General features: G+C 57.7%; 1 protein-coding gene across 1 annotated transcript; it reads right to left on the bottom strand.

Moving 5' to 3' along the window:
* Window positions 1–4,292: 4,292 nt before the first annotated feature.
* On the bottom strand, window positions 4,293–18,448 carry CELF5 (CUGBP Elav-like family member 5). Its single transcript, XM_049643190.1, is given in 11 exon segments — window positions 4,293–5,848; window positions 7,498–7,665; window positions 9,849–9,992; window positions 12,656–12,739; window positions 13,323–13,385; window positions 14,919–14,982; window positions 14,984–15,066; window positions 15,161–15,302; window positions 15,906–16,052; window positions 17,965–18,044; window positions 18,433–18,448. Coding segments are annotated over 10 exon segments (951 nt in total). The 3' UTR covers window positions 4,293–5,848; window positions 7,498–7,537.
* Between the last annotated feature and the right edge of the window lie 960 nt (window positions 18,449–19,408).

The raw sequence follows: 19,408 nt of genomic DNA, 5'->3' as shown, positions 1-19,408 counted from the left end.
GGGCCAGAGAGAGAGGGAGACACAGGATCCGAAGCAGGCTCCAGGCTCTGAGCCGTCAGCACAGAGCCCGATGTGGGGCTCGAACCCGTGAACTGTGAGATCATGACCTGAGTCGAAGTCGGACGCTTAACTGACTGAGCCACCCAGGTGCCCCTCATTTATGTCTTTCAATAAAATGTTATCATTTTCTCTCCAGATTCTTCTGAGGCTCATCCTGGGCATTTTGAAGCTTTTGCTGTGCTTGATGAGGTTTTGTTGATGTGTTAGCTATCATAGCTGCATAGTGACTTATCTTAACCTTAGTGGCTTAAGCCACTCATGATCCAAGTTTCTGTGGGTCAGGAATCTGGGGGTGCTCAGCGGAATTCTGGCTCAGGCCTCTCATGGGCTGCAGTCAATGGGGTGGCCGGGGCTGAGTCTCATCTGAAGGCTCGACGGTGGAAAGACCCACATCCGACCGCGTGTGGTCATTGGCAGAACTCAGTTCCTCACAGGCAGCTAGCCTTGGCCATGTGGGCGTCCCCGTAGGGCAGTGGAGCAGGTATGTGAAACATAGATACTGTCCCCAAAATGCCTCACATACCTGCCTCTTCCATTCTTTACAAAACGTATTTAAAATGAGGGGCGCCTGGGAGGCTCAGTTGGTTGAATGTCCCGCTTCAGCTCAGGTCATGATCTCACAGTTTCTGAGTTTGAGCCCCACATCGGGCTCTGTGCTGACAGCTCAGAGCCTGGAGCCTCCTTCGGATTCTGTGCCTCCCTCTCTCTCTGCCCCTCCCCCACTCTTCCTCTGGGTCACAGGGAAGCCAGCTGCCAGGTCACGAGCAGCCCCACGGAGAGGCCCACGTGGTGAGGAGCTGAGGCCTCCCACAAGCAGCCTCGAGAGGGCGTCGGCAAGAATGGCTCTTCCGGCCCCGGTCCAGCCTTCAGATAAGGCAGCCCCGGCAGGTCTGTGTTGACCACAACCTCGTGGGAGACCCTGAGCCACCCAGCGAAGTTACTCCTGGACTCCTGACCCACAGAAACTGTGACCTAATAAATGTGTATTGCTAAATTGGGGGTGGGGAGAGATTTGTTTTGAGTGACAGCGAACCAATACACCCTGGGTGTCACTTTGCCTATGCCCCTGGATGAACAGTGACATCACAGCAAGGCTTGGCCGCCCCAAGCATCCCCCTCTTTGCTCCACGGAGACAGCCAGCCGGAACGGCTGTATTGTAAGGCTGCAGGTTCCAAAACGTTCAACAACTCTGAGTTACACTTCAAAGCTTAAACTGGAGTATTATAACGACTTGTATTACAATCTCATACATTTGAATTTTAGCCACTACACACGGAAGTGAGATAGCCCAGTGGTTAAGAGACCAGCCAGAGAGCCAGGATTCGATTCCTGCTGTGCTGCCTCAGGCAGGTGCTTAATCTCTCTGGGCCTCAGTTTAGTAGCTCATAGAATGAGGCTATCATCGGGACATACCTCCCAAGGTGGTGGCAGGTGAAGTGAGTTAAGTCACATAAAACACAGCCCAGTGCTGTCCGGAAAGACACGGAGCGATTGAGACCTTGAAATGTGGCTTAACTTGGCTAAAGAAGTGAATCTATGATTTGGTAAATCAATTTAATTTTTTAAAATTTTATTTATTTTGAAAGAGAGAGAGAGAGAGAGAGCGCGCGCGCTCATGCAAGCGGGGAAGGGGCAGAGAGAGGGAGAGACAGAATCCCAGGGAGGCTCCATGCTGTGGGTACAGAACCCAATGTGGGGCTTGAACTCATGAACACTGGGATCATGACCAGAGATGAGATCAAGAGTCCGACGCTTAACCAACTGCGCCATCCAGGTGCCCCTTGATTTAAATTGAAACAGCCAAGGGGTACCTGGGTGGCTTAGTCAGTTGAGTGTCCGACTTCAGCTCAGGTCGTGATCTTAGGGTTCAAGAGTTCGAGCCCCGTGTTGGGCTCGCTGCTGTCAGCACAGAGCCCGCTTCGGATCTTCTGTCCCCATCACTCTCTGCCCCTCCCCCGTTTGTGCTCCCTCTCTCTCAAAGATAAATAAATCTTAAATAAATATAAATACCCACATGTGGCTAGCGGCTACTGCAGCGTATGGCTCAGGCTTGACACAATGCTTGGCAAATAGTAAGCGCTTAATAAATGCTGGGTAGGAATGTTATCCTGCCAAGTTATCTGCCAGGGTGCCCATTTCCATCCCATAGCAGCATGGAGGTCACCCAGGTGTCCTTCTCATACCTGACTCTGATCAAGAGCCTCTCCCCTGCTCAAAGCCCTTTCGTGACTCCTCACCGCCCTCAAGATGATGGCCCAGCTTTGCTAACCTCACCGTGGTTACGACTTTTGGCACACTCTGGAAGCACTTTTTCCTGCAGGGATGGGCACTTCTGGTTTTTGCCCACCTTTCTCCTCGACCAGGGGCTCGGGAGGATGGGGACAAGGTCTGGCACTGGGTAGATGCTTACTCACCAGAGGCTGTCTGGAACTGATTTTCTATCGCCTCTGCACCCGCTTCTCCACCCAGTGCCGCAGTCAAGTCTTAGCCAACCGTCCAACCGCCACAACATCTCGGCCTCTGAGCCTTTGCCTAGGCTGTTCCTTCCACCCAGAAAACCCTTCCAGGCGGACTCAGACTCATCTTTCCAGCTCCCGCCCCGACTGGGCCTCGTTCTTTCTGCAGTGCTCCCTGTTTCTGAATTTCCTCAACTCCAAAATGGGATGCGATATCGATAAGGTTAAAAGACGAGGCTACTTCCAGGTGCCTGGCAGGGTCTCAAGTGCCTCATTAGTGGGGGCATCAGCTGGGGGGGGGGTGGCCGTCTCCACTATTCACGCCCCCGCCCAGCCAGACCCTGTCCCGGAGCCTGGCGTCCCCCAGCGAGGCCTCCCCAGGAGCGCGGCAGCGGCAGGCCCCTCCTTCAGGCCTCACCTCCGGAACATCACTGGGTCCTCAGCTGCTTCGGTCCAATCGCGGGATTTGTCTCTACCGCGCAACTGGCGTGGGCGAGGGTGCAGAGAAGGCGGAGCCCCGGGCCAGGCTGGCGGGGCCGCCTCGGAGACTGGCCTGGTGGCGCCTCAGAGACCTCGACACCCAGCGACCCAGCAGGTCCCCGCGCTGTACCCAAGGGGACTCAAGCAGGAGCTTCCCCGCACACGCGCGAGTATTCACAGCGGCACGACTCACGATGGCCAAGAGGTGGCGACACCCCAAGCATCCGACAGATGAATGGCTACGCGCGTCCACTGCGCACGCGCACGTCCACAGCTGAGCGTGTCCACTGCGCACGCGCGCGCCACTCAGCTGTGTCCACTGCGCACGCGCACGTCCTTCGGCCGCGAGCAGGAGCGAGGCGCCCACACCCGCTGCCCGGCGTAAGGATCTCTGAACACACGACGCTCAGGGAGAGAACCGAACACGAGAGGCCACACGGGGTGTGAGTCCACATTTGTGAAATGTCCACAACAGGCTCATCCACGGACGGGGGGGGGGGGGGTGGGGGCAAGGGGGGGCGGGGGGGGGGGGGGGGGGTGACTGTTAATGGGGTTGCTTCCGCAGGTCAGAATGTCTTGGTATTAGAGGTCATGTCCGCACAACGTTGTGAATGTACTTAAGGCCGGGTTGTAAACTTACTTTAAAATAGGAAAAATGGTGGATTTTACGTTCCATACATTTTAGTTCAATTTATTTTATTTTTTAAGTTTTAGTTATTTTGAGCGAGAGTGAGAAGGGGAGGGGCAGAGAGAGAGAGAGAGAGAGAGAGAATTCCAAGCAGTCTCGATGCCAGTGCAGAGCCTGACGCGGGGCTTGATGAGATCAGGACCTGGGTTGAAACCAAGAGTCGGGCGCTGAACCGACTGAGCCACCCAGGTGCCCCGATTTTACTTCAGTTTAAAGAAAATGCATATTGTGTAGCGTCTCTCTCTCCTCCGCTGGGCCACCTCCACGAGGGCAGAAACCAGAGCCACAGGGTCTCCGGTCTGCTACTGCGGCAGCCCTGGTGGCCAGGACAGGGATGGGCACACAGGAGGTGCCCAGTGTTTGCAGAATGAATGAGCGCGGGAGCCCACGAACACAGGCACCTGACCTTCTGGAGGAGGAAAGGTTCCATTTCCTCAACTTCTGGAAGAATCAGATGGATTCTTCAGACCTCCCTTCTCGGAATATCTCCTCCCGCATCCCCTCACTTGAAACCTGGGTTTTTCTCTGGCCCCGGGGAAACTTGCTGGGGCCAGACGCACGTGGGCTTTTGTGGACGAGAGAGGGAAAATCAGGGAGGACCCGGTCCTTTAGCAAGTAAAACTTTTATTAAATAAACTTTCAGTTTCTCCAGACCAAAGAGAGGCGTTTGGACATTAAGATGATGGTTGCAGCTTCTCACCTGAAACACAGCACAGTGCCAAGGACCTCTCCAGCCAGAAATGCAAACCCAGTCCACCCAAAGTTCCCTGTAAGTTCCTTTCTTGTCTTCCTTTTCTGTGTGTGTGTGTGTGTGTGTGTGTGTGGCGATTTGTCTCCAAAAGTCGGTTTGCAAGTTGAAACTTCATGAAATTACTCGTAGCAGAAATAAAGTACATCGTACAAATCACGTAGGTCTTCGATGTGGAGTATAAAAATGGTATTTACAGCCAGTAAACATGGACCAGAAGGACACAACGCCACTGCACGCCAGCAGGCTCTCCCAAGCAGGCCTGGCCGGGGCTGGGCAGGTGCCGGGGACGCGGACGAGGCCCCCTCGTGGCCCCTGAGCACACGCTTGCACACGCAGATGCACAGGACACAGGCACGCTAGAGTGTCTCGGAACAATTATCAAACTCTGGAATATCGAAACAAGTTGGTCATAAGATTTTTTTTTTCTTTTCCTTTTTTTTTTTTTTTTTTTTTTTTCTTTGTTGTTTTTTTTTTTTTCTTTTTTTTTTTTTTTCTGGGTCAGTCAACACATTTTGGTAGAAACAAAAGGGAAGGCTGTTTTTTCTTTACAAATTTTTTTTTTTTTCTTGAGCTTACGAAGTTCTCTGGTGCCTCATTTGGCAAGAGGCCCCACTGGACGTCCAACGAACTTGACTCTGTGCTTCAAGATGGGTTTTCGCGGTTCGAGTAGCTATACAGAGGCGCCCCACAAGACCTCCCTCCCCGCCCCAACTAGGAAACAAAAATCCACTGTTGTCTGATTTTTTTTCCCCATTTTTTTTTTCTCTTTTCTTCTTTGTATCTTCTCAGAAAGACCAAAATTCAAAAAAAAAAAAATTATTTGTAGAGGTATCTCTGGTAAAGGGGTGCTGGGCCAGAGCGGGTTGGGTTTGTCCAACGCGCGTGGCGGTCTTGGTCATGAGATCGTGAACTCCAGGCTGGTGATCCGAAGGCAGGGAGGGCGGCTGCCTGCCCTTGGGAGGGGGCGCGAGGGGCAGGGGGGCTCCCCCGACCCTGTCTGCCCCTGACGGAAAGCTAAGGGCTATTGGTCACATGAGTAAGGCTATGACGGGGGTGGGGGTGGGAGGCCAGGGGGGGGTCTCTTCTTTGCCTACATCGGGGAAGGCAGGGCCCTGGGGTGAGGGAGGGGGTAGGGGTTCCAGAAGCTGCAGCTAAGACCAGGGACACTCGAGCTGGCCGAGCCCAAGGGCCTGCGAGAACGTCGGTGGCAGGGGCCCAATGTCCTGGAGGTATATCGCGTTGGCTGATGATTCCCAGTGCTTCTCCGTGCCCTGGTCTGACATGACAGCGGGAGGTGGGGACACACTGGGCTGCCCGGTCATCCTCAGCCCTTCTTATGTCCCTGCTGAGTGACCGGGCCAGGGTCACCTTCTCTTGGATGGAAGGAAGTCGGAAAAGTTTGGTCCCATGATCTATACTCAAAAAATATATATACTGTCTATAGCTCTATATATATATGCATATATATATATATAGGAAAAGTTGTGATTTAATTTGGGGAAGCCACCAAGGGTGGGGGCAGTGAAGCCCTCGGCCCCCAACTCAGGAGCCCCCCTCCCCAGCTGGGGCGGACCATGAAGCCCCCTTCCCACTCCGTGTGGCCCGCAGTAGTGTTTCACATTAGGGGGCGGGCGGGGGGCAAGGGGAGACGGGAGGGGGTGGGGCTGGTGTCCAAACTTGGTTGTAATTTACGGAAAAGTCCGGGGTCGGTTGGAAGCGGGAGGCCCTCCTGGGGTGGGAAGGCCCCTCACCTGGCGGAGAAGGGAGGGGCGTTAGGGTGCGGTGATGGGGGGCATGCAGGCCGACGACATCGCCCCCCACCCGCCCCCTTGCCCTGGCCAGGCTGGGTTCCAGGAACCCAAGGGCCCCTGTCTGCTCAGAGAGAGTCCATTTCCAGGTTCAGAGGCCAGCGGTCCGCCTTGGAAAGGACTGGCCGCCGAGGCTGTTTCCTCATCTGGCAACCCCCGGGGGCAAACAGTTGTGTTTATTCTTGTCTCATCTTGTCTCCCCTGCTCCCTGCCACGAAGGCAGTTCTCCCCCAACCCCCGCCCCGTTTCTGGTCATTCACAGCTGTGTCCCCGAGCGCTGTCCCCAAACAGTGCCTAGCGCATAGTAGGTGCTCAGAAAGGATTTGCTGTCCCAGGGTGTTAAAGTGCATGGGTCGCCTGTTAGTTGTCTGATCCCGTGACCTTTGACTCTGCGGGTGCTGATTTGGCAGGGTCTGAAAAGCATGCGCAGCACCTAACTGAGCATCTACTTCGCGCCAGACCCCAGGCGCGGCGCTTTGATGACGACGGCGCTCATGATTAAAAACAAAACAAAAACAAAATCAAAACAAATGATCAAGAGCTTTCCAGGTGGCGGGTCCTGGGCTCAGCTGGGAAAACACCGCGTCCCCGAGCGGATCCTCCCTGCTGCTTCTGGGGAGGCGACTTTCGTGAACCCATTTCACAGATGAGGCTCATCAAGGCTTGTGGTCAGTTATGTTTCCCTACTGGCCCCTTAGGCTCACTGTTCATTCCCCCAAAGAAGGTGCTTAGTTGTTGATAAAGTTGTTCTCTCTGGTGGCAAAATACACTCTTGGGGATTTGTTGGGGGGGGGTCTCTTTTGGGGGGGCATGCTGGTGAGCGGGGCAAACATTCCACTTTTTCGCCAGTTCACTGAACGCGGGTGACACCAAATGAGGAACTTGGACAGGGGCCCAGCTGGGAGAGTCACAGGACAGGACAGAAGCCCCTCCCTCGAAGCATGCCCCACCCCAGACCAAACCTGGCCTCTCAAGTGAACTTCTATTCATCCTTCAAAACCTGGAAGGATTCCCCAACCCCCCTCTACCCCGGTTCCACCCTCTGTCCCAGCCCTGATCAAAGGGGGGATTGGAGGGTGACTCTCTAGCTCTGTCCCCACCATCCCAACCTGGGGGCTCCTTGTGGTCTCCAGCGGCATCCCCCCTGGGGGTTGGGGAGGGCATGGAGAACGAGGGGGTGTTTGGCCAAGACGGGGGGGGGGGGGGGGGTGGGGGGCGGGGGTGGGGGCGGGTGGGGCCGCCTGGCGGCTCACCTGGGCCAGGCCCGCAGCCTCCGGGCGGCTGTGGGCGCGGTCAGTAGGGGTGTCCCGGGTCTTTGGGCCGCTTCAGCTGCACTTTGAGTCTCTTCATGCCGATCTGAAAGCCGTTCATGGCCTGGATGGCGGTCTGCGCGCTGGCCGGGTTGTCAAAGCTCACGAAGCCTGTGGAGACCGGGGCGGAGCCGCGATGGTGGGCCATGTGGGCGTCCTCTGCTGGCTCCAGGGCGGCAGCCCAGGCTTCCCTGGGGTCCTGGGGGCGGGGGGGGGGGGGGGGCGCGGGCGGGGGCAGAGGGGGCGGGGGGGAGGGCTGGCCAGGCACGCACAGCAGCCCGGGCCTGGTCCTGTCCCCCTCTGCACTTGCTTCTGGGGATGGGACGCTTGCTCCTTACCTGGGGTCTGCTGTGCTGAGACTTCCCGACCGGCGGTGGGGGACAGGTGAGGCCGCGTCCTCCCTCCCTCCCTGTCCTGAATGCTTGCCTCCATCTAGACCCCAGATGCTAACCGTGTGGCCCCTCCAAGACCACTGTCCCTCTGGGGTCCTGACTGTGCATGGGACTGACTCTCTCTCTCTCTCTCTCGCTCTCTCTCTCTCTCTCTCTGCGAATGTCCTGGGTCTCTCCTGTCTGTCCTTCTTTTCTCCCTCCCTCTGCCTTTTATCCCTCTTTCTCTATCTCTGTCTTTGTCTCTGACGGTCTCTCTACCCCTGTCTCCCCTGAGGCCATGAGAAACATTCCAGCCTCGGGTTCCTCAAACTTCCACCCTCCAGACCACCCTGCCCTACTCCTGGCCCCTCACCTCTTGGTCCTCGATGGTGTGGAGGCCACAGGGGCCGGGGGGCCCTCTGGGGCGAGGGTCTGCATGCACAAGCATTTGGAGGTGGGGGTCCCTGAGCTCCGTGTAGGAGGCCGGGTGAGAGGTCAGGCGGAGCTGGGGGCAGGGCTGAGCAGTCTTGCTGAGGCCCATGGGGAGCCATGGGGGAATGAAGAGGTGGGGAGGGGTGACATCTTATCATCTCCCCTAACACCTGTCCCCCATCATATGGGTGAGGAAACTAAGGCTCAGAGAAGGCATGGGACCCCTCACTGTGGAAAGGGACTGAGTGCCCCCCCCCGTTTCCGTCTTCCTCCTGGAAGCAGGATGCAGAGGAGGCACCTAGGCACTGGCAGAGGGTCCTTCCTGGTGCGGCTGCTGGGCCACTCTGTGCCTCTCTCTCCTCCAAGGATACTGGGGCAAAGCTTCTTTTTTCTTTTTTGGAGATTTTTTATGTTTACATAATCTCTCCACCCGACGTGGGGCTTGAACTCACAACCCCGAGATCAAGAGTCACAGGCTGCAGCTCCTCTGAGCCAGCCAGGCACCTCTGGGGGCAAGTGTTCTATTTTACGGTTGGACACGGAGTATATACAGGAAGTGCTTAATAGGCAACAGTTAGCCTTTTGAATAACACAGGGTGGGATTAAGAGTCCCGAGTTTGGGGTCAGACAGACTGGTTCTAATTTAGGTTCTGTCTCTTTGCTGCTGTGTGAACTTGGACAAGTTGCAGTGCCTCTCTGAGCCTTAATTTCCTGTGTCCGGGGACAAGGAAGTCCTCCCAAGGCCTTGCACGACGTCCCCTCCCTGCCCTCCCCTCCTCCCTCTCTTCCCCTTGCTCACTCTGCTCCAGCCACATGGGTCTCCCCCTCGCTGTTGCTCCAACATGCCAGACAGGTCCTGCCCCAGGGCCTTTGCATGTGCTGTTCCCTGGAACCCTCTACCCCACATATCCCTTGGCTGGAAAATCTCCTCATTTGGGTCTCAGTTGAAACATCACCCCCTGCAGATCAGTTTCTATTTCCTTACTGATGGCGTTCTGCATTCCATCTATAGCCCCCTGGCCTATGTCCCGCTTTATTTCCAGCTCCTACCCAGAAACCTGTGCTTTTCAACGCCCTCATCGCTGACCACAGGCGGTTATTTAAATTTAGATTTAATTAAACATTCCGTTCTTTGGTTGAACTGCCACACTTAAGGTGGCTGGTAGCCATGTGTGGCTGACGGCTCAGGTGGCAGAGACGCGCAACATTCCCACCAGTGGAGAATATTCTGTTGGACGGCGCAGCGGGACTGTGAGCTTTCGAGGGCAGGAACTTTGTTGGTTTCCTTCACTGCCGTGTATCCGCACCCAGCACGGGGCCTGGCACACCGTAGGTGCTTCCTAAGCGCTCACCCTAATTCACAAATGTGATCCCTTTGGACCACACTTGTCTCATGGCTGACTACGCCCTCCCTGGCCCCTGTTCCTTGGCAAGCAGAGTGGGGGACGGGGCGGGCGGGGGCGGGGGGGGGTGCCTGCAACAGGGACTCACCAAAACATTTGCTCTGGTTGGTGGCCCGATCCATAAACACCTTGGAGGAGATGATATTGCCGAAGGGCAGGAACATCTGCGTCAGCTCCGTGTCTCCAAACTCCTGGGGGAGGTGGTAGATAAACAGGTTACAGCCTTCGGGACCTGCAGGTAGGGGAGAGAAAGACATAAAGCCCCCAAGGAGAGGAGGCGGACCCCCCGGGGGAGGGGCGCGGGACCTGAGCCCACATCCGGCATCTCCGGCGGTTGGAGGGCGGCGCCGTGACGTCAGCAGGGAGGGCGTGGTGACGGCGGGGAGGGGCGCGCGGCGTGCGCCCACGTTTGCCTGTCTAATCCCGCGCCTGGGGCCTGCGAACCTCCGGGGGTCCTCGGGCCCCGGATCATTTACAAAATTCGGCCCGTCCCTCCCCCCAAATCTGAGATAAATCCCTCAATGCCAGACCCTGGATAATCCCCAAATCCCAGACAACCTGAACCCCCTGAAAAACCCCTGAAACTCCAGACCGTTTACAACATGAGATGAATTGGGGGGGGGGGGGTATACGGACACCCTGTACTATCTTTGCACTAATTCTGTAAATCTAAAACTGGTTTTAAAAGAAAATGTTCATTTTTTTTCCCCCTACAAGTCCGATGATCACAGAATACAGTACGACGACCAATTCCTGGTCCCAAACCCCAAATATCTAGATGTGTTTCAAAACTGTGGCTAATCCTCCAAACCTTGAATCATCTTCGAAACTCAGACGACACAAAAGTAAAATCAAGTAAAAGAAAAAAAAGAAAATTCTCTAGTCCCCGGACCCACATATCCTGAGACCGCCAGGTCATTTTAAAATGATATACTACACCACCCCGAAAGAACTTTTTAACGGCACAGCCACCTCTGCAAACCATCCCCTCTCCAAATAATCCCCAACGCATGACTCATGTAGAATCTGTAAATAATAATCCAATTAAAAAACCTTCATTGTCTGGAGTCCCGCACATTCTCCAAACCTGCCCCTAATCCCTTCCCCCACAGTCCCCACAAACCGAGGGAGAGTCCCCAAACCACCAGAATTCCCTTCACCCCGGACATGAGCACTCCCCGCCCTGGCAAATGTTAAATCCCAGATGACACATTCACATGCAACCCTTCCTTCCTGATTGGGACCAGAGTTCTGATCATGCTTGTTTTTCAAATACAAGCGTGTTCCAAGGAGATCACGGCGACTGACGCGGATGGCACAGTTTGGACCGTGACACAAAGTTCACGTTTGCTTGGGTGCTATCTCATGTCCACGACACGGGACGTGAATGCAGAAGCCGCACCCAGCTGAGTGGGGCCTCGCGGGAAACAGTGTGTGCGCACCACCCCCCCCCACAGGTGGCTCCAACACCTACCACTTTCTCGGGCCCCCAAGCGCGTTGCGAGCCACACGCATCCCCATCTGGGGATCCGACTCCCCTTCTGACTTCAGACAAGCCTCTTTGTGTCACTTAACAGCACCTCACAGCTGCAGCCCTTCCTGTGTCCACCTCCACGCGCGAACGAACGTGAGGCCTTTTCCAAGACAAAGTGCCACATCTGTTGTATTTTTTTTGAGCCCGCTGACATGCATGCCGCCGTGCTGTCGTTTCTCTTAGGGTTCTGTCTTTTGTTTTGTTGTGTCACGGACGGAGCTTTTGAATGGTGCATCCTGACCCCATTCAAGCAGGAACCTTCTAGATTGTATTGCGAGTGTCTGCATGCTGGGCAGACACTCCAGAACCCGCGGCTTGACCGCATCTGAACTAGCTGTTACCTCCTCGGCCCAGGGTTGGGGGAAGTTGGAGAAGGGAGACACCCAGGTCTGAGCCATCAGACCTGAGACACCTGGGCCCTTTCTGAAGCTCCCACCGGCCCTCCCTGGGCGGGGGGGGGGGGGGGGGTGGTGGGGGGGGAGGTTATTGAAAGTCATATCGGGGGTGCAGGGACTGCCAGACCCTCCTGTCTGGTGTCTGTGACTTTGACCACAGAGCCCCCTGGAGATAGAAAATCCGGGAACGGGTAGCAGCTGGTGGGCAGAGCTGGGGACCCCTCAGCCTAGGGCTCACCTCCAAAGCCCAGCGCCTGTACCCTGGCAATGCCTCCCCGCCTTTCACAGGCCAAGGGCAAGGGAGAAATGGGGCAGAGCCTCAAAGAACTCAGTCTGCGGGACTCCCCTGGCCATGGGAGTGTCTGGGGGCTTTTCTAGCTGGTCACCTCTCCCCCACCCTCACTAGCTGCATGACAAGAGAAAGGGCCTTGGGGGTGCTGAGCCACACTCTGTGTCAGGACGGGCCCTGCCTACTTCCCAGTAGCGCCTCTTGACACGGATGGCTGCTCTTGCGGCAAGTGAGGAAACTGAGGCACAGGGCAGCGAGGCGCTTTCCTTATGATGGCACAGTCAGAACTGGGTGCATCTTAATCCCGGTTGTCTGACTCCAGAATCCACCTCCTCCCTCCTTCCACTTTACTGGGGAGGCCTCAGCTCACCCCAGATACCTCATCGCCACGGCCCCCCACCACCTCGAAACGAGTGTCCTTTCCAGAAATTCAGAGAACCATCCAACCCGTCTTGCGGAGGAAGGCTGCTGGGGGTGGGGTGGGAGGAGGGTCACCGCTAGTCCTAGGGGGTCGAAGCTAGCACGGTTCCCACATTCCAGAAGAGGAACCCAGGTCTGTGTGGCCCGCGGGCCGCACTCTTAGAAAGCCGCGGTTCCCTGAGGTCTCGGGGTCCTGGAGGTGGAGGGGGCGGTCAGAGGGCTGGGCTGGCGCCCGGGGGAGGTCGCGGCCCCCTCACCTTCTCGCTGCTGCTGCTGCAGGAGGGGCGGCGGCTGGGGGACGCTGTGCGCGATGGGCGTGATGGCCGCGGTGGGGTACATGGCTGCGGAGACCGGGAGCGAGACACAGGGCGGAGGCAGGTGTAAGGCCGGTGGGCGGGGCGGCTCGAGGCGGGCGGGGGCGGGGCCACTATGGGGTGGGGCCACAGTTGCCTTGGGAGCGGAGAGGGGCGTGCCCACGACGGGGGGGGGGCGGGCCCGGGGAGGGGCCAGGGCGCGGGGAAGAATGGGGCGGAGCCATGATACGACGGCGTGGGGGCAAGGCCTCCTAGCGGGAGGGGGCGTGGCCACAGCCGAGGCCGGGCCTAAAGGAGCGGCCAAGGCCACAGAAGATCCGAGTGGGTGGGGCCAGAGCTTGACCAGCAGGGCCACGGCTGAGGGCGGGGCCCTGGCAGGACCCAAGAGGCGGGGCCAGAAGCTGCAGGGGGCGGGGCCAAGACCTGGGATTGGGCCAGGGCCAGAAGTAGGAGGCGTGGCTAGGTGCAAGCGGGAAGGCCGAATGAGAGGGCGTCCGCCGAGGGGCGGGGCCAGAGGCGGGGTGTGGCTAGGGGCGTGGCTAGGCCAGGTGGAAAAGCCGGGGCCCAGGGGCGGGGCCCCGCCCGGACTGGGCCGGACTGCCCTCCGTACCTGTGTACTGCTGGACGCCGGAGAAGGCAGGATGGAGGGTCTCGGCCACGGTCGGGCTCTGAGCTGCGGGGCAAACGGAGGGACTGAGTGGGACGGGGGCAGCAGAAGTCTTCCAATTACCCCCGCAACTTCGGAGCCAAAAGGAGAGCAACATCCGCCCCAGCTTCACCTCCGCATTAACCTTTTACAGGTGTGGCCCCCATTTTACAGGTGGGAAAACTGAGGTTCAGAGAGGTGAAGCAACTGGCACGGGGCCACTCAGATAGATAATGGCGAAGTCGAACAGGACTCCAGAGAGGTTAACCATCACCCCCATCTCTCTGTCCCCATCTGGACCCTTTCCCTCTTCCCTTTTACTCTCTGGAATCTCCAGGACTTCAGGCCTCTGCTCCCCATCACCCCCATCCCTTTCCCTCTCTCGCACCCCCACATGTCACTCATCAGACACCCCTTGGATCCCTCATATGGCTGTGACCACCCACCACCCAACTGCCCCTGGGCGGGGGCGATGGTGGAGGTAAGGGGAGGGGAGAAGTTGTCCAGACCACTAGAGCTGGTGCCTCCGGGGGGAAATTCAGCCAAAAGATTCTGCTCGAATGGAGAGAGAGGCTGCTAGAGGACGGGGTGGTGGTGGGGTGTGCCCCTAAAGGGGTCACACGCACCAATCACTCTGTATTGATGGAGAAGTTTTGTATCTTGATTGTGGTGGTGGTTACCCAAATCTATACCTGTGATAAAATGGCACAGAATGCCCCCCCAACACACATACAACAAGCGAGGGCACGTACAAAGTGGCACACTCTGAGTAAGATCTCCAACTCCTGTTGAGTTCATTGTACCCCACCAACGTCAGTTTCCTGGTTTCAACAATGTGCTGTGGTTATGTAAGATGTTAGCATGGTGGGCGGGGGGGTGGGGGTGGGGGACTGGGTTGGAGGTACTGGGACCTCTCTGTACTATTTTTGAAACTCCCTGTGAGCTCCAATCATTTCAAAATAAAAATAAGTTCTCCTCAATGGTGGAAACACAGATACTGCCAGCTACTGGCAGATGCTTGCCTGGGGATTGTGGTCTAAGTAAGGGAAAGATGGGGCCCCTGCTTCACAAAGGCAGGGCCGAGCCTAGCTCAGGGCATGGTTAATACTGAATGAATGAATGAATGAATGAATGAATGAATGAGGCTACTGACGTCTTCCTAAACAGCAACGATTAATAACTGAGATGGATGGTGCTGCTGTTCTCAGGACAGGTGACACGTTCAGCATTTTATATACTGAGTCCACTGTCCGTGCAACCTCATGAGATGTCTGATGTTATCTGCCCCATCTCCCGGGTGAGCAAACTGAGGCCCAGAGACTCACGGAAACTATTTAGGGCCACCAAACTGAAATCTGCACCCATAAATGCCTGGGTATAAAGTTCCCATGTTTACGCACCCTGCTACAGCCCCCTTCTCTGTGCCCACCGCTCACATCTGTCCAGCTGAGACCGCCTCTGTTTCCCAGGCACCAGGGCACAGGAACCCGCGCTTGTCCCAGAGATGCCTTCCCGGCCCCACCCCCTCTCCTCGGCCCCTGGGGGAACCACTCACGTTACCTGGGTAGGGCACAAGGCCATTGGCATACACGGTCTCTAGGGCAGGGTGCCCCCCCAGGGAAGGGCACGACGCCAGCGAAGCCATTGGTGATGGGAGCCACGAGCCCGGGCACGGCAGTGGAACCAAGCAGCGGGGGCGAGTGTAGTCCTGTGGGGCAGAGGAGCGAGATGGGGAGCCTGAGCCTGGCCCTGGCCCCGGCCCCGCCCTGCCCACCATCCTCAGGCCCCTGGCGGACTCTCACCAGAGGCAGGGGCGATGGGTGTGGCAGGCAGCCCGTTAAGGCTGACGGCGCCGATCTGCTGGATGTGGCAGGGTGAGAAGGCCACGCCAGGGCTCAGGTAGCTGCCCGACGTGGACAGGACCGTTGTCTGCTGCTGCATGAGCTGGGGGCGGAGAGGGAGTCAGCGTGCACAGTCGGGGTGGCACCTGCCCTGAGGTCATGACGCCCTGGGGGAGGCCTGGCCCTCTGGTAACTGGCGGGGGTGGGGGAGCGGTCAGCCTGGCTATCGTGGCTCAGGCCTCAGTTAGGAATTGTGGGGCTCAGCCTGGGATCGAGGGTCAGTCTAGGATCAGGGTTCAGTCTTCAGGTCAGGGCTGAGTCAGGAACTGGGGCTTGGTCCGGGATCGGGGATCAGCCAACACAGAAGTCAGCCAGGGTCGGGTCTCAGTTGGGAGTCAGCCTGGATTTAGAGGCTCCTTTTGGAGCTAAGCATGGGGTTGTGTCAGTCCAGAGTTGGGGTTCAGCTTGGGCCTGGGGCTCGGTTCGTGGCTGGAGGGCTCAGCTGGGGCTGGGGCTCAGGAATCAGCCTGGATGTGGGGACTCGGCCGTGGCCAGGATAGGACCCCGAGTCAGACAGACTGGGCAGGAGACGGGAAGAGGAGCAGAGAGGCAGCAGCCCTCGACAGAACGCAGAGAGAGAGAGAGACTGAGCTGAACCCCCAGAGTGGCCTTGGGAGACAGGCGTGCGTCTGCCGGGGTCACTCACAGCCTGGGCGTAGGCACTGTAGGGGCTGAAGGGCAGGGTGAGGGACGGCGTCAGGATGCCCAGCTGGCCCACCATCTGTTGCATGCGCCGGAGCGTCCGCTCCTTGTCCGTGTCGGCAAACTTGACCACCAGGCTGGAGGAGGCACCCTGCAGGGGCGGCGGCGAGCAGGGAGGGAAAGAAGGAGGCAGGTAGCCAGGACTCTGGGCTCCTGGAACCACGCCAGCCCAGGGCCTTGGCCTCGCGCGCGGGGTAGATGCCGGGAGGTCTCAGTCCCGCCCATGGGCCCGCCGCCGCGGGACATGCACGTCGCAGCGAGAACAGCTCAGAGCTCGGCGTCCTGGGTCTCGCACTTGACCGTGCGGCCGCCTGTGCGCACAGGTGGGGCCTCTGGGCCCCGGGGGGTTGTGTCTGGGGCCCAGGAGAGGACCCGGACTATCAGCCACACTCTCAAAACTGGAGAAGCCGACTGCTGGAGAGGAACGACGGGGACCTGTAACTCACTCACACCTGAGAACAGGTGAGACACCGACCATCAGAGAGGTTGCCCCCTTTGATGGCGAGCTCACTCCCTGAGACACCTCCTCACTGGTCAGCTCCCTGCAGGACAAAGCCTGAATGAATCCTGCCACGCTAGGGACTAAAACTGATGCCCAAGTACCCAGAGAGCAAGGGACCAGAAGCTCTGACACTGCCCTCCCCTTCACACCTAGTTTTTTGGGGTTTACTTATTTATTTTGAGAGAGAGAGAGAGAGAGATGGAGAAACTGAGTGGTGGAAGGGCAGAGAGAGGGGGACAGAGAATCCCAAGCAGGCTCTGCGCTGACAGCACACACATGGGGCTCGAACTCACGAACGGTGGGGTCACGACCTGAGCCGAAATCAAGGGTCGGATGCTTAACCGACTGAGCCCCCCAGGCGCCCCCTGCACACCCATTTTGAGACCAGCTGAGAGCAGAGTTGGTTCTGGAAGGCCTGTCGTCCCCTGGCAGATTTGGACATTCACGTACAGTGATGGTGGCCCCCGGCACCTGCTTCCTAGAGGGCAGGGCCACTCCCAGAGCCCGGCTGGTCCTCCCCGGCCTCTCCCTGCGCCAGTCCTGCCCCCTGCCCATCCCCACCCTGGCCCAGGGGACGTGTCCAAACGACCTTCCCTCCCCTGTCAAAACTTTCCGTGGCTCTCATCACCCTAAGAAGCCGTGCTCCTCAGCTTTGGACCGCAGCCCCTCCAGCCGCCCCCCTGCTCCTCCGCTGCCCCCCCATCCGTGTCGTCATCCCCCACGCCCCACACGTCCCCCTGCTGGCCTCGACAAAGCCAAACTACCTCTCGGGATCTCGCCCCTCCAGGACACCCTCTTGTACACCCACACGCGTACACACGCTCACACACACACACGCGTGTGCACATACTCACACGCATACCCACACACGTGCACACAAATGCCACCCACGCAGACCTACACGCTCACACACACGCATACACTTGCCCTCACATATTCCTGCAGATGCACACATACGCCCCTGCCCCCCCCACGCCCCCCAGGCACACTCACACATACACACGCATGCACTCAATACACACACGTGCCCCCACCCACGGACGTACTGCACCGTCGACTCGCACAAAAACACCCACTCGACACACTTACACGTGTGTCAGCACACACACGTATCCGCACATCTCACACGCACACAGCTCACGTGCACGTTAACAATCACCCACTGCCAGGCACACACACACGCACTCACACCCACGGGCATGTGCGCACACCCACGTATTCTCTCCCTCGCACACACGTGAACAGGCACACACGCGCTAGTCCACGCGCAGCCCCACACTCACTCGCACGCTCGCGTCCTCGTACGCTCCGCGCGTGCGCAGTCACCCTCGTGTGCGTACACCCGCCCACGGCGCCATCAGAGGCGCGCTCCTCCTCCGCCTGTGCCTCGCTGACGACCAGCCAGAGGCCGAGGACGGCTGGGACGGTCGCGAGCGTTTCCGTCCCTGTCCCCTCCCCCCTCCCCCCTGCCCGCCCCAGGGCCCGGGACAGTCCTACTCACCGGCATGGTTTGGCTGCCGTGCAGCGCGTGGATGGCCGCCTGGGCCTCGGTGTGGGAGGAGAACTTCACAAAGGCACAGCCTGCCCCAAGAGAAGGAAGGAGAGTGCGTGAGGGCAACGGGGTCTTTGGGGGGGGGGGCAGGGGCCGCAGGAGAGGGGACCGGGAGCCCTGGACGGCCAGTGTCAGACACAGGCAGCCGGAAGGCCGGACAGTCAGAACAGAGAGACAAGCAGTCATGTGTCCAGACAGACAGCTGGACAATAAAGGATCAGGCAACGAGACAAGCACACAGCCAGCCACAGAGGTCGACATCAGCCAGTTGGCCGTCCATTCACTCAGAAAGCCAGCCAGCCACACAGCTATTTGTCACACGCACAGTCAGACGGATGTCGCGAAGCGGTGCACAGTCGGGGAGGCAGGCCCTGCCCGCTGGAACAAGGGAAGGGCACGGGCTTCGAGAACACCCACCAGCCCCTGGCACCATGAGATCCAGAGCTGAAATCAGATATGCAGAGTGATGGTGACAAACCTTCAGACACAGGCACAGAGATACAGTCCTGTGGGTACAGTCACCCAGACAGATATGCCCATGTCACCAGAGTTAGAGAGATGGGGACCAGGAAGGAAGGAAGGAAGGAAGGAAGGAAGGAACCAGACAGGGCAGACCCAGCTGGCTAGTCACACAGGACCAAATCAGAAATCGGGCAGACAGATAGCCAGGGACCACCAGACATAGGTAAATTCAGACACACAGTCATAAGGAGAGACCACTAGACATAATTCTGGAGACAGTACTATGGAAGAGCCAGGCAGGTGGGGTGAGACAATGGAATGTTCTGGAATTAGAGAGTGGCAATGGTTGCACAATTTTTTGAATATACTGAAAAGCACTTCACTGTACGTTTTAAAAAAAGAGGAGTTTTTACAGTATATGGATATCAATTTTTTAAAAAAGAGAGAGAGCCAAGCAAATAGGGACCATGGGATACATTCAGTCCTAGAAGATTAAAAGTTGCAAGAGCCAGAGACAGGCAGGCTGAGAGTTGGTGCCAGACAGATGGACTAAACGGGTAGAATCAGGTAGACAGACAAACACCACCAGACTCATGAAAACTCAGACAGCAATAGTCATTTAGACACTCAGGCATAAAGAATCAGAGCCTAAGAGAGGCAGGCGTCCATAGTCACATACAGCCACATGGGCAGACAGGGAAACATTGGAGACCATTAAAGTCTTTCCTGGATGGTACAGCCAGGATCAGGCCGACAGTCCATAGGAAACTGTCCCACAGAGCCAGGTGGACACAGGCAGCGTATCGGGACATGGCACACAGTTAGGACCCCGTGGGACGTGACAGTCCCGGCCACCCAGTCCGCGCCCCCAGCTGCCCTGCCCCACTGCCTTCAGGAGTCAGTCCCGTCCCATCAAGTACCTGTAGGCCCC

This window comes from Panthera uncia, chromosome A2, assembly GCF_023721935.1.
Source record: "Panthera uncia isolate 11264 chromosome A2, Puncia_PCG_1.0, whole genome shotgun sequence".
NCBI classification, from domain to species: domain Eukaryota; kingdom Metazoa; phylum Chordata; class Mammalia; order Carnivora; family Felidae; genus Panthera; species Panthera uncia.
This window is presented reverse-complemented; position numbering and strand designations above follow the sequence as displayed.